The sequence below is a fragment of the Rhinatrema bivittatum genome, chromosome 11, assembly GCF_901001135.1.
Source record: "Rhinatrema bivittatum chromosome 11, aRhiBiv1.1, whole genome shotgun sequence".
NCBI lineage: Eukaryota > Metazoa > Chordata > Amphibia > Gymnophiona > Rhinatrematidae > Rhinatrema > Rhinatrema bivittatum.
The window spans coordinates 5,362,553-5,376,650 of NC_042625.1; the positions used below are offsets into that span (position 1 = coordinate 5,362,553).

The 14,098-nt window shown below is 47.3% G+C and overlaps 1 protein-coding gene across 5 annotated transcripts in view; it reads left to right on the forward strand.

Annotated features, from left to right (window-relative positions):
- Positions 1-14,098, forward strand: part of CCDC157 (coiled-coil domain containing 157) — a 158,080-nt gene that overhangs the window by 86,703 nt on the left and 57,279 nt on the right. For 4 of the 5 annotated variants that reach the window (XR_003852046.1, XM_029572039.1, XM_029572037.1 and 1 more), the window contains one exon: positions 10,919-11,095. The exons of the other annotated variant lie outside the window; for it this stretch is intronic. Coding sequence is in view for 3 of the 4 variants with exons in the window: in XM_029572039.1 (XP_029427899.1) it covers positions 10,919-11,095 (177 nt within the window). In the remaining variant the exon portion in view is untranslated. The remainder of the gene's footprint in view (positions 1-10,918; positions 11,096-14,098) is intronic. 5 annotated transcript variants of the gene reach the window in all.

Here is a 14,098-nt window from a genome sequence, read left to right on the forward strand (position 1 = left end):
AACTAGGGGCTTCTCTCCCACTGCTTGGCTGGAGCTCTGAGGAGGATATTTTGGATCATCAGTGGCCCATCATCCAGACAGGCCTTAGGACCAAAATGTTCTGTTATGGTCCTGGGCTGTGCCCCGGTCCCTACACCTACCTCAGGGCCGGCCCGGGCCGCTGGAAGACCTCTACGTCCAGCAAGGCCGTCCTGGTCTCTCCTGTGGCGCTCCTTCCTCGAGGTAGACGCCGTTGATCCGCCACGTCGGGCCCTGCCCCCTAGACACGCGTGCAGGGGCTGAAGATTTAAAGGGCCCAGCGTGGAAAAATGCAAGACAGCCTCCAGATGTCGTCAGACGCTGCAGGGGTATTTAAACCCTGCAGCTGGGCCCATACCTTGCCTTGCAATGAGGTTCACTCGCTTCTGAGTTTTTAGTTGCAGTCCTGACTTCGGCTTGTTCCTGGCTTTGAATTCGGTTCGATCCTCTGAGTCCTGCGCTTCCATCCAGGAGGCCTCATCTAAGTCCAAGCGGCTCGGGTCCTCACGGGCTCCTCCCGGGGGGATCTCAGGCTTCCAGTGGTGAAGTTCCAGTTGGCCTCCTGGCATCGGCTTCCTCTTCTTCTCTCCAGGACATCTCTATTGCGTTCGTGCCTCCTCTCGCCCGTCACTCCACCCTCTCTACCTGGGATGCGATTCCCTTCAGCTCTGACGGACAGATGCAGCCTCGGCTTCTCTCCGCTTCTTGGTCCCGGTTCCCCCGGGCTGGCCTGATGCTACGGATCTGCCATGTTCCCAATGACGTAAGGGTGCATGCACGCGCTCCAGACTTTGTACTAGCAAGGGCGCGAACCTCGGGAGCGTCCCCCCGTAGTGACGTCATCCATTTGTACTTTAAAAGGTCTTTGTTTGCTAACCTCTAAAGAGTTAGCAAGAAACTCCAACTGGACTTGCTTCAGCAGTCCACAATACTTGCAACAACGATCCAAGTCAGTGAGGGGAATCCTTCTCCACTGCTCGGCCTTTTCAAACTTACCAGGAGTACCCGCTCCACGGGGGCTCCTCTCTCTCTTCTTGATTTCAGATTGCCAGAACACTCGGAAGACTCCTCATTGCCTGGAAGCGATCACGGACATGAACACAGTGAGTTCTATTACATAGGAATCGGTACTCGCTCCACGAGGGCCTACATTCCTATTGCTCTGAAGACTCCCTTCCGTCCAAGACGTTATTGCAGGTACAGAGATCTAGAGTTACATTGGCAAGGTTGCAGATAGGAACCGGTACTCGCTCCATGACGGTCCATGTTCCTAGAATCTTTTTCAGGCTCTCTTCTACTCTAGAAGCCATTTCATATATAGCAATTGTGAGTTCATATTACAGACTGTTTGTGGGAACCAGTGCTCGCCTACGGCTCCTGTTCCTGAATATACTGAAGACTTTCTGTGGCATAGAGACCATTGCAGACATCTACTATTGTGAGTGTACCATCTTGTATCCAGTATACCTTGTCTACTCACTACTAGTCTCTCTCTACAGCTCAGCGACCCAGAGATTATATTCCAGTATTAGAAGGACTTCAGCCTTGCCGAACACAGCGACTCACTACTGCCACCCCTGGTGGTCCAGCTTCCAGTCTAATAAACAACTAGTGTGTTTATCTCATATTCTAGCCTAGCCGATGGTTCCTCTCAGGATTTCCTCCTGGGGGCGCTGTCATCGGCCCAGAGATTCACCATTTCCTCCAAGTGGTCATTCCTTTCACTATTGTCACCCTGTGGGAGCCAACCACTACAGACCACTAACTACGCTCACGGAAGTATTATATAGGCAGCTACTCCTCTTACTTGAGACTTGCCAGCAGCTTATATATGCAGATTGCTACTCCGTAGCGGAGGCTTGATAGATTGCTATCTCAGTAGCGAAGTACAATATACCTATTGTTAGCTCCTCTCCTCAGAAGAGTATCATTATGCAAGATTGCCAACTCCGCTTACTTGGAGAGTTGATCCATAACAGATTGTTACTCCTTAGCAGATTGGTATCAGATTGCTACATCCTTTCCTTACAGGAGCATGTAACAACAGTTCGCTAATAGATCTACAGATAGCTAACTCCTCCCCTCTGGAGGAGCAGGTCATGTCATATTGCTACTCCTTTCCCTTTTAGGAGAACAGCAGAACAGCTTGCTAACTCTGCCCTCCTGGCGGGGTGAGTGACAGCAGATTGCTAACTCCTCCCCTTTGGAGGAGGAGAGCGTAACAGTCTCTCTAGCTGCCGCCCACAGGAAATCTTGTAAGTCCAAGCAACTCGGATCCTCACGGGCTCCTCCTGGGGGGATCTCGGGCTTCCAGTGGTGAAGATCCCTGTGATCTCCTGCCTTGGGCCGCCTACCGGTTGCAACCTCCGCTGGGGGCCTCCCCCCAGTGCGTCACCATCTGTTACAGCCGGCTCAAGGGTCCACGAACTCAACAGTTTGCAAGGCCATGGACCTGGCGGACCTTGCTGGCCTCCAGGCCATCCCTGGCATGTCCTGACAGCCACCATGGAAAGACTGGCAACCCGAATGGATGCTACACCTCCATTATCACAGCCGGTGCCTGCTCAGATGCCTAGCCTTGAACCAGTGACAACCACGCAGCTTCCACCCCCTTCTTGGTATTCAGGGGACGCTAAACAGTGCTTTGTTCGCTTTACCCTGCTTCCATCACAGTTCCCGTCTGATCTAGTCAAGACCAGCTACATCATCTCCCTGTTGGAAAGCTGGGCTCTTGTCTGGGTGTCGCCATTATGGGAACATAAAGACCCCATCTTGGGGGACCTGGAACAATTTGTGGCTACATTTAGGCAAATTTTCGATGAACCTGCTCGTAAGTCCACGGCAACTACGGAACTACTATGCTTACGTCAGGGTACTCGGTCACTTGCCGAATATGCGGTCGAATTCCGCACCTAGCCACAGAGCTAGACTGGAGAGAGGACAGCCTCCACAGGATTTTCTTGGAAGGTCTGTCTCCCCACCTCCGGGATGAACTAGCAGCAAGAGAGCTTCCCGGCGACCTGGGTTCCATGATAGATCTGGCAGGAAGGATCAACCATCGGCTGCAGTTACATAGCCACGAGGCGAGACCCACTCGGAGAATCACTAATGCGGTTCCTGCTTCTCCACGCTCGATGACATCTCCTCCGAAACTCTCCGGCAACCAAGCATCTGAACCTATGCAGCTCGGATGAGGTCCTCTCTCCCAGGAGGAGAGAACTCGCCGACATTCCTTGGGCCTTTGTTTGTACTGTGGCAACAAAGGACATTTCCTGGCTCAATGTGGTGAACGGCCGGGAAACGCCAGGTCCTAGGTCTTATCGGGGAGCTGACCCTAGGAGAAGCGAATATCACTCCTCAATTCACCGTACCGGTGACCCTAGAATATCCTAGGGGTTTGTTCACTGCCCTGGCCTTGCTGGACTCCAGAGCGAACTTTATTCTCCAACAGCTGCAGTTGGGAGTTCAGCCACTCCACCTGCCACTCCGAGTATCCTCCATCCAGGGAATCCTTCTTCTGGGAAGCATTTCCACCAGCACCAAGCCATTGACGCTCTGCACGGGACTTCTTCATACGGAGGAAATATCGTTCCTTATTCAAGAGAGATCTATCCACCCGGTTGTGTTGGGTCTACCGTGACTTCAAACACACTCCCCGGTGATCAACTGGGAGACTCTTCAAATTGCGTCCTGGAGCACCTCTTGTTTCCGCTCCTGCTTAGCCACGGTCTCTCGATCTGGAGTTCCACTGCTCTCTACTACCCTTGCTATACCCGAACCTTACCAGGACTACACGAATCTATTTTCCAAAGAAAAAGCTGAACTTCTTCCGGAACACCGACCCTTCGATTGCTCCATTGACCTACTGCCAGGTACCATGCCCCCAAGGGGGCGCGTGTACCCTTTGTCCCTCCCGGAGACCAAGGCTATGTCTAGCTATATACAAGAAAACCTGGACCGAGGCTTCATCCGACTCTCCAAATCCCCGGCCGGAGCCGGCTTCTTTTTTGTGGCTAAAAAAGATGGATCTCTCAGGCCTTGTATTGACTATCATGGTCTGAACACCATAACCAAACGTGACAGGTACCTGTTACCGCTGATTCCGGAACTCCTAGACCGTCTGCAAGGAGCTCAAATCTTCTCCAAATTGGATCTCCGGGGGGCCCACAACCTGGTAAGGATACAACCTGGCGATGAGTGGAAAACCGCCTTCAACACTAGAGATGGGCACTACGAGTACCTAGTCACAGAAACCCTGGCAGAATTACACTGGCTACCCATTGAACAAAGAATTCAGTACAAAACACTATGCACCATACATAAATTAATACACAATGAAAAAGCAGACTGGCTGAACACAGCCCTTCGTGTACACGTCCCAAATAGGAACCTGAGATCAGCCAACAAAGCACTCCTCACAATTCCATCAGTCAAAACAGCTGAACTCACACAAGTAAGAGAAAGAGCTCTATCCTTGGCAGGACCCAAACTTTGGAACACCATGCCCACAGAGTTGAGACTACAAAGCAACAGCAAAACCTTTAGAAAAAATCTAAAAACCTGGCTCTTTAAACTAGCGTACCAAAAAGAGAAAGGAGAATAGCACTTAAGGTAAAGCAGGTACAAGCAATTGAACAACAAACACATAACCAAAATCAATATGTGTAAATTTTAATCAGATCAAGTTTCATTCTTTTAAACCTCAGCAAAAGGGTGAAAGTACAATGATAAAGGTAATCTAGTAACCTAAACTGTTACAATGTGAATTGGAAATGACTCATTACACTTACCAATTAATTTCATTTACTAACTATGTTACCGACCCTTAAATGGCACTTATGTAACCTAAGATACGTTAGCTTTATTTTTATGTGCCTTATTGTAAACCGTTGTGACGGTTCCCACCAAACGACGGTATAGAAAAATGTTAAATAAATAAAATAAATGCCTTTTGGTTTGTGTAATGCCCCGGCGGTTTTTCAAAACCTCATGAACGAGGTGCTGAGGGATATGTTGCATACATCGGTAATCATATATTTAGATGATGTCCTGATCTACTCCAAGGATTTGGCCACACATCGTGTACATGCTCGACAGGTCCTACAGAAGCTAAGAGACAACCGCCTCTTTGCCAAATTAGAGAAATGTCAGTTCGAGTGAACATCCCTGCCTTTTCTTGGGTACATCGTCTCCTCCACTGGTTTCTGCATGGACCCAGATAAGGTGGCAGCTATCAAAGATTGGCTTCGCCCTGTGGGAGTGAAGGCTCTTCAGCGTTTCCTTGGCTTCGCCAACTTCTACCACCAATTCATACCACACTACTCTCGCATAGTGGCTCCGCTCACCACTCTTACGAGAAAAGGAGCTGACCCCAGGAATTGGCCACAAGCGGCGCAAGAGGCCTTTCAGGAACTAAAGAGAGCCTTTCTTCTAGATGTCTGCCTCCAATGCCAGTTTATCGTCGAAGTCGACGCATCTGACATCGCAGTAGGAGCGGTCTTAAGCCAACTATCCAGGACAGGGAAATCCTTGCCATGCTCGTACTTCTCTAGGAAGTTCTCCCCGGCAGAGATGAGCTACAGTATCAGTGACAAAGAATTACTGGCCATTAAGCTGGCATTTGAAGAGTTGCGCCAGTGGCTTGAGGGGGCCCAACATCCCGTAATTGTCTATACTGATCACAAAAACTTAAGAGTTTGTGTCGAGCCCAAAGCCTTAACCTTCGGCAAGCTCGCTGGTCTTTGTTCTTTAGCCACTTCAATTTTCTTCTTCGCTACCGACCTGCATGTAAGAATGTTTGGGCTAACGCCCTCTCCCACACCGCTGAGACTGAGGACACCCCAAATCACGTCAGTACATCTTGGGCCCAGCCAAAGTCTTCCTGGCGGCCTCCATGGCTGTACCTTTGGGCAAGACAGTAGTACCTACCCGTCTGCGCAAGAAAATGCTGTCTTGGCCCCATGACTCACTAACTCCTGGCCATCCTGGCATCGCCCGGACCTTGGAGTTATTGACCAGATACTACTGGTGGCCACAAGTTAAGAAAGATGTACTTCTCTATGTAAGTTCTTGCCCTAGCTGTGCTCAACAGAAACCTCTGCCCAGTCGCCCCTGGGGCCTCCTCCAACCGTTACCCACTTCTACCGAACCATGGACCCATCTCTCCACGGACTTCATAGTGGACCTGCCTTCCTCTGAGGGTAAGACGGTGATATGGGTGACTGTCGACAGGTTTTCAAAGATGGCTCATTTTGTGCCCCTGGTCAAGCTACCAAGTGCGCCTGAACTGGCACAACTCTTTACCTGGCATATCTTCCACCTTCATGGACTCCCTCTCCATATTTCTTCAGACCGAGGATCACAGTTCATGGCCAAATATTGGAGAGCACTCTGCAAGAAGTTTGGGGTTCAATTAGACTTCCCTACAGCCTTCCATCTACAAGGCAACGATCAAGTGGAACACATGAACAGAACCTTGAAAGCCTTCCTTCAAGCCTTTGTTGGGGACCAACAAGATGACTGGGTGGCCCTACTGCCGTGGGCAGAATTTTCATATAACTTCCATCGCCATTCGGCCACCAACATGCCCCCTTTTCATGTGGTCTATGGGAAGCAACTCAGACCTCCATTACCTTTGCCTCTGACAGTATCATCTCCAGCAGCGCAGATCTCTGCTCGACAACTACATATCTTATGGAAGTCCACTTGGGAGAAGCTTCTACAGACCGCCGCTAACTCAAAGAAATATGCAGATCGGCAGCGGCACCCCGCACCGGTATTTCACCCGGGGAACAAGATATGGTTAAGCACCAAGAAAATCCAACTACGGATCCCTTCCATGCGTTTGGCTCCTCCGTACATCGGTTCATTTGCCATTGTGGAACGGGTGGGAGCAGTCTCCTATTGTTTACGTCTTCCGCCCACCTTAAGGATCCACAACGTTTTCCACGTGTCCTTACTCAAGCCATTGATTCTGTCAGTCTTCCATGACAAACCTCCGGATTCCGCTAAATCCATTGCTGAGCCAGATGTGATCTATCAAGTAAAAGAGGTCCTGGATGTTCGGTTCTTTCATAGAAGATGGGAATACCTTCTCTCTTGGGAAGGATATGGCCCCGAGGAAAATACTTTGGAGTCAGTTTCCAATATCCTGGACAAGAGTCTTCTTCGCCAGTTCCACTTGGACCATCCTGTGAAGCCCAAGCCCCCTGGAAGGGGGCGTAAGAGAGGGGGTACTGTTACGGTCCCGAGCCGTGCCCCAGTCTCTCCACCTACCTCGGGGCCGGCCCGGGCCGATGGAAGACATCTCTGTCCGGCAAGGCCATCCTGGCCTCTCCCGTGGCGCTCCCTCCTTGAGGGAGACGCTGTCGATCCGCCACGTCGGGCCCCGCCCCCTAGGCTCGCGCACGCGCAGGGGCTGAAGATTTAAAGGGCCCAGCACGGTAAAATGCAGGACAGCCTCCAGATGACATCAGAAGCTGCAGGGTTATTTAAATCCTGCAGCTGGACCCATACCTTGCCTTGCAACAAGGTTCACTCGGTTCTGAGTTTCAAGTTGCAGTCCTGACTTCGGCTTGTTCCTGGCTTTGACTCCGGTTCGACCCTCTGAGTCCTGCGCTTCCATTCAGGAGGCCTCACCTAAGTCCAAACGGCTCGGGTCCTCACGGGCTCCTCCTGGGGGGATCTCTGGCTTCCAGTGATGAAGATCCCTCTGGTCTCCTGCCCCGGGCTGCCTACCGGTTGCAACCTCCACTGGGGGCCTCCCTTCAGCACATCACCATCTGTTACAGCTGGCTCAAGGGTCCACCAACTCAACAGGTTCCCCATGAAGATATTTCTTCATGCTGCATCACTACGCAGTTTCTTATTCACACATATTTGTACATCTCTGTATTGAAAATGCATACTTATTTATTTCCACAATTTCTACTTATTTATTTATTTATTTATTTATTTATTTAAAACTTTTCTATACCAACATTCATTTGCATATCACATCGGTTTACAAAGAATGGGTAAAACATAACTTTGGAAAGGAAAATTAAGTTACATGTAACAGGAAGATAAAGGAACAAATGGGGTGTAAGAGAGAGAATAAAGGGGGTCAGGAGGACCAAGGAACGGTGTTTATAGATGAACTTGAGGCATAAAAAATAAACTTGCATGTTGTAAGGATGGGGGGAAAGGGATGGGGGGGACTGGGGAAGCTAGTACCAAAGGGAGTAGAGGGGTGAGCTTATGGGAATGCCAGTTTGAATAGCCAAGTTTTTAGTTTTTTCTTAAACATCCTTGTGAAATGTTCTTGGCGCACGTCAGGTGGGCATAGAGTTCCATATAGATGGTCCAACTATGGATAGCGCTCGTCCTTTGGTGGAAATGTTTTGGATGAGTTTGGGAGAGGGTGTGAAAAGGGATCCTTTGTAGGCTGCTCTGGTGGGTCTGTTGGAGATATGGTAGTGTAAGGAATCATTAAGCCAGTGAACATTCTGTTTGTGAAGAGTTTTGTGAATAATTGTGAGACTCTTATGGAGAATTCTAGAGGGGATCGGGAGCCAATGGAGGTCTTTAAGAATTGGCGTAATATGTTCTTTTCTGCGGGTGTTGGTAAGGATTCTAGCCACAGTGTTTTGCAGCATTTGGAGGGAGTTTGATGGTAGTCGTGGGCAGGCCTAAGAGTAGTGTGCTGCAGTAGTCGACTTTAGTGAGTAATGTGGCTAGAAGGACTGTCCAAAAGTCTTTGTGATGAAGGAGGGGTCTTAGTTTCTTTAGAACCTGAAGTTTGTAGAAGCAATTTTTGGTGGTGGTGTTAATGAATTTTTTTAGGTTGAGTTGGCTGTCTAACATGACGCCTAGGTCTCTTACATACTGTGAGAAAGTAAAGGAGGGGGTCTGAAGGAGTGGGGTTGTAGTGATCCGGAGAGATGATAAGGAGCTCTGTTTTTGAAGTGTTGATGGCAAGATTGAGGTTAGTGAGGAGGTGGTTGATCGAAGTGAGACAGTTTTCCCAGGTCTTGAGGGATTTAGGTAAGGATTCTGTGATGGGGATGAGGATTTGGACATCATCCGCGTAGATATAATGTGTAAGACCTAGGTCAGCAAGGAGTTGGCATAGGGGCAGGAGGTAGACATTGAAGAGGGTCGGGGAGAGGGATGAGCCTTGGGGAATACCTTGAGTTAAGTTAATGGGGTTAGAATCGTTATTGCCTATTCTGACCTTGTAGTGTCTGTTGTTGAGGAAGGATGCAAACCAACCAAGGGCTATTCCAGTGATGCTATTTCAAAAAGACGATCTATTAGAATGTTGTGACTGATGGTGTCAAAAGCGAATGAAATGTCTAGCATAGCTAGAATGTAAGATTGGCCCTTGTCTAATCCTTTGAGTAGGGTATCAGTGAGGGATATTAGAAGGGTTTCTGTATTGTAGAATTTACGGAAGCCAAATTGGGATGGGAATAGAATATTATGTTTTTCCAGGTGATCAGTGAGTTGGAGGTTAACTACCTTTTCTATACGTTTTGCTAGGAACGGAAGTTTAGAGATTGGCCAGAAGTTTGAAGGGTCTGACGGGTCTAGGTTAGGTTTCTTTAAAATGGGTTTGAGGATGGCTTGTTTCAAAGTGGTAGGAACAGATCCAAGGGAGAGGGAGCAGTTGATAATTTCTGCTAGTGGTTTAGCTATAATATCTGGGATGGTCAAAAGAGATTTTGTGGGGATAGTGTCAGATGGGTGTGAAGATGGTTTCATTTTCTTTAGCTGTGATTCTATTTCAAAAGTGGAGGTGGTTTTGACGGAGTCCAGGGTGATAATAGGATTTTTAGGAATGACATTAGGGTGGGGGGTGGATGGAGGGAATCGTAACATAAGCTTTGCAATTTTGTTATGGAAAAAGTCTGCTAGTTCGTTGCATTTGCTTTTGGCTTCATTATCTGAGATGGGGGGTGCCGTTTTTGTGAGCTCTGAGACATATGAGAAGAGGGCTTTGGCATTATATTGGAAATTGTGGATTTTAAGGGCGTAGTAGTTTTTTTTTGTTTTAAGGATGGTAATTCTGTAGGAATGGAGAGCGTAATTGTATGCGGCTAACAGGGTGGGGGAAGGATCCTTGCGCCATTTCTTTTCTTTAGCTCTTAATTCTTTTTTGAGTATCTTTAGTTCAGGGGAATACCAAGGTTTTTTTATGTTACATACAGGTCTTAGTTCTTTAGACACTAATGGGCAAATTTTGTCAGCGATGTTATTGGTTATCTTGTTCCAGGAGGAGAGGGCGGTGTCGGCATTGGAAAGGTCTAAATTATCGAGGGCATTAGTGAGGGAGAGAATAAGATCATCTTTGGTGCAGGGTTTTCTGAACTCTATAGTATTGGTTGGGGCAGGTTGTTTTCTTTATGGCAAGTTTGGTTTTTATAAGTGAGTGGTCAGACCAGGGGACAGGGGTGCAGGCAGGTGTGTCAACAGGGAGGAGGTGGGAATTTATAAATATCAAGTCGAGGGTGTGGCCTGCTTTGTGGGTGTGGCTGGTTATAATTTGTTTAAAGCCCATAGCTGAAATGGAAGATAGAAAGGCTTTTTTTAGGTGGGGGGTAGGGGAATAGTATCTACGTGGAGGTTGAAGTCCCCGAGGATAATGGCAGGGATGTCCATATCTATGTGGTCGGCTATAAATTCAATGAGATATATGTAAAATCTATTCCACTAATCCACCAATCTCAGCAGATTAAAGACAACATACACAGTAAAACATACCTAAATCTTATGCAACACAAAACAAACATACCACCCTGCCTATTCCCCCAACATTTTTAGGAGAAAATACTAAAAAAAAAATAAATAAATAAATTCAAAGCTCCCAAGAATGAGTGTCAGCTCTTTCACTATAATTTTCTTCTCTTAATTTTTTAAGTCATTGCAAGCCAAACAAAGAGCCCTCTTGCAGCAGCTGGACAGCTTAGACCTGGAATGCGAAGAGCTGAGGATCAGCAGAAATGAAGCCGAGGAGGAGAAAACCAAGTTAGAGAAACAGATAAAGGAAATTGAGCAGCAAAAGCAGCAAGTCCAAGCCCAGTTACATGAGCAGCAGGTCAGTCTCTATGTCCATTAGAAACAGGGAGACTGCTGTAGATCTGTGATTGCTTCCTTGGCTGCATCACATCTTCTTTACTGGACTCAACAGTGTGAGATAAATGACAAACCCCAAGGCAAGAAATGGAGAAAGTTTTCTACACTTGAAAATCTGAGCACAGGTATTCCTCAGTTTAATGGTAGCTGACATTCCAAAGGAGCCAAGATGCTATGGTAGTAGGGATGCTGAAGAGTATACCAAGGGCCTTGGATGGTTTTGGAAAGTGCTTGGAGATATTTTCAGGGCCGTTTCTTCTATTAGGCAAACTAGACAGTTCTCTTCAGTTCATTATCTCTTAATAAACATAGAAACATAGAAATGACGGCAGAAGAAGACCAATCGGTCCATCCAGTCTGCCCAGCAAGCTTCACACTTCTTTTTTCTCATACTTATCTGTTTCTCTTGGCTCTTAGTAACCTTTGGTTCTATTTCCCTTTCACCCCCACTATTAATGTAGAGAGCAGTGATGGAGCTGCTTCCAAGTGAAATATTAAGTTTGATTAGTTGGGTAAGTGGCAGGTAGCATAGCTCTCTGCCGTTGAAGCAGAGAGCAATGCTGGATATGCGTGAAGTATTAGTTTTTCTTCTCCCCTGCCGTTGAAGCAGGGAGCTATGCTGGATATGCATTGAAAGTGAAGTATGCCTTGAAAGTCAGATTAACTATCATCAAATATTGAAAAGCCTAATAATTGGTAATTGAATAAGCCTAATAATTGGTAATACCTATAGCCCATGAACCCATCCCTGTTTTTTTTTGTTTTTTTTTAATTTTGTTTGTTTTTTTTCTTTTTTTAATTGGGAGATGGCAGCCCTCCATCCTTCCGCTCCGTGAAGGTGGAACACCAACCACTGGCCACTGGCATCCCGCTCCGTGAATGCCTCTGTGGCTACTGCCGCTCCGTGCAGTGTTTTGCTGCCTGCTCTTTATATGCGTCCTCTAGACCTGATGGATCCACAGTGTTTATCCCATGCCCCTTTGAAGTGCTTCACAGTTTTGAACTTCACCACTTCCTCCGGAAGGGCATTCCAGGCATCCACCACTCTCTCCATGAAGAAATACTTCCTGACATTGGTTCTTAGTCTTCCTCCTTGGAGCCTCAGCTCGTGACCTCTGGTTCTGCTGATTTTTTTCTGACGGAAAAGGTTTGTCGTTGTCTTTGGATCGTTAAAGTTTTTCAAGTATCTGAAAGTCTGAATCATATCACCCCTGCTCCTCCTTTCCTCCAGGGTGTACATAGTAAGATTCTTCAATCTCTCCTCGTATGACATCCGATGAAGACCCTCCACCTTTCTGGTCGCCCTTCTCTGTACCGCTTCAATCTTGTCTCTGTCTCTTTGTAGATACTGTCTCCAGAACTGAACACAGTACTGCAGGTGAGGCCTCACCAAGGACCTGTACAAGGGGATAATCACTTCCCTTTTCTTACTCGATATTCCTCTCTCTATGCAGCCCAGCATTCTTCTGGCTTTTGCTATCGCCTTGTCGCAGTGTTTCGCAGACTTCATATCATTAGACACTATTACCCCAAGGTCTCTCTCCTGCTCCGTGCACATCAGCCTTTCCCCCCCCCCCCATCGAATACAGTTCATTCGGATTTCCACTCCCCATATGCATGACTTTGCACTTCTTGGCATTGAATCTCAGCTGCCATATCTTCGACCACTCTTCCAGTTTCCTTAAATACCGTCTCATTCTCTCCACTCCTTCCGGCGTGTCCACTCTGTTGCAGATCTTAGTGTCGTCCGCAAAAAGACAAATCTTACCTTCTATCCCGTCCGCAATGTCGCTCACAAGGATATTGAACAGGACCGGTCCCAACACCGATCCTTGCGGTACACCACTTAAAACCGCTCTCTCTTCAGAGAAAGTTCCATTTACCATCACACATTGTCTTCTGTCCGTCAACCAGTTTGCAATCCAGGTCACCAACTTGGCACTCACTCCTAAGCTTCTCGTTTTATTCACCAGTCTCCTATGCGGAACCGTAACAAAAGCTTTGCTGAAATCTAAGTAGATGACATCAAGCGCTCTTCCTCGATCCAATTCCTTGGTTACCCAGTCAAAAAAGTCAATCAGATTTGTCTGACAGGATCTTCCCCTGGTGAATCCATGCTGCCTCAGGTCCAGTAATTCTCCGGACTGTAGATAGTTCGCTATACTCACTTTCAACAGTGACTCCATTACTTTTCCCACCACCGAAGTGAGGCTAACCGGTCTGTAGTTACCAGCCTCCTCTCTGTTCCCACTCTTGTGAAGCGGGACCACCACCGCTCTTCTCCAATCACTCGGCACCACTCCCGTTTCTAGGGATCTATTGAACAGGTCACACATCGGACCCACCAGCACATCTCTGAGCTCCCTCAGTATCCTTGGATGAATCCCATCAGGTCCCATGGCTTTGTCCATTTTCAGATTCTTTAGCTCTTCCCATACATTTTCTACTGTAAAAGGGTTTTCGTCTGTTCCACTTCCTTCCAGTTTCTTGTTGTGTAGAGATGGTCCTTCTCCAGGGTCTTCTTTAGTGAACACAGAACTGAAGTATTCGTTTAATATGTCTGCCATTTCTTTGTCTTTCTCCACGTATTGATCATTTCCACCTTTCAATTTCACTATACCGCTTTGAACTTTTCTCTTTTCACTGATGTATCTGAAAAATGTTTTGTCACCATTTTTTATCTCCTTGGCAATCCTCTCTTCCGCTTGACTTTTTGCCAACTTGATTAATTTCTTTGTCTCCCTCAGTTGAATCAAATATTGTTCTTTGTGCTCCTCCCTTTGGGATCTTTTATATTTCTTGAATGCTGTTCTTTTAGCCTTAATTTTGTCAGCCACCTCCTTTGAGAACCAGATAGGTTTCATTTTTCTTTTGCTTTTCTTTACACTTCTAACATATAGAGTAGTTGCCTTGGTAATTGCTCCTTTTAGATTGGTCCACTGCTGATCCACATCTCTCTCGTTCT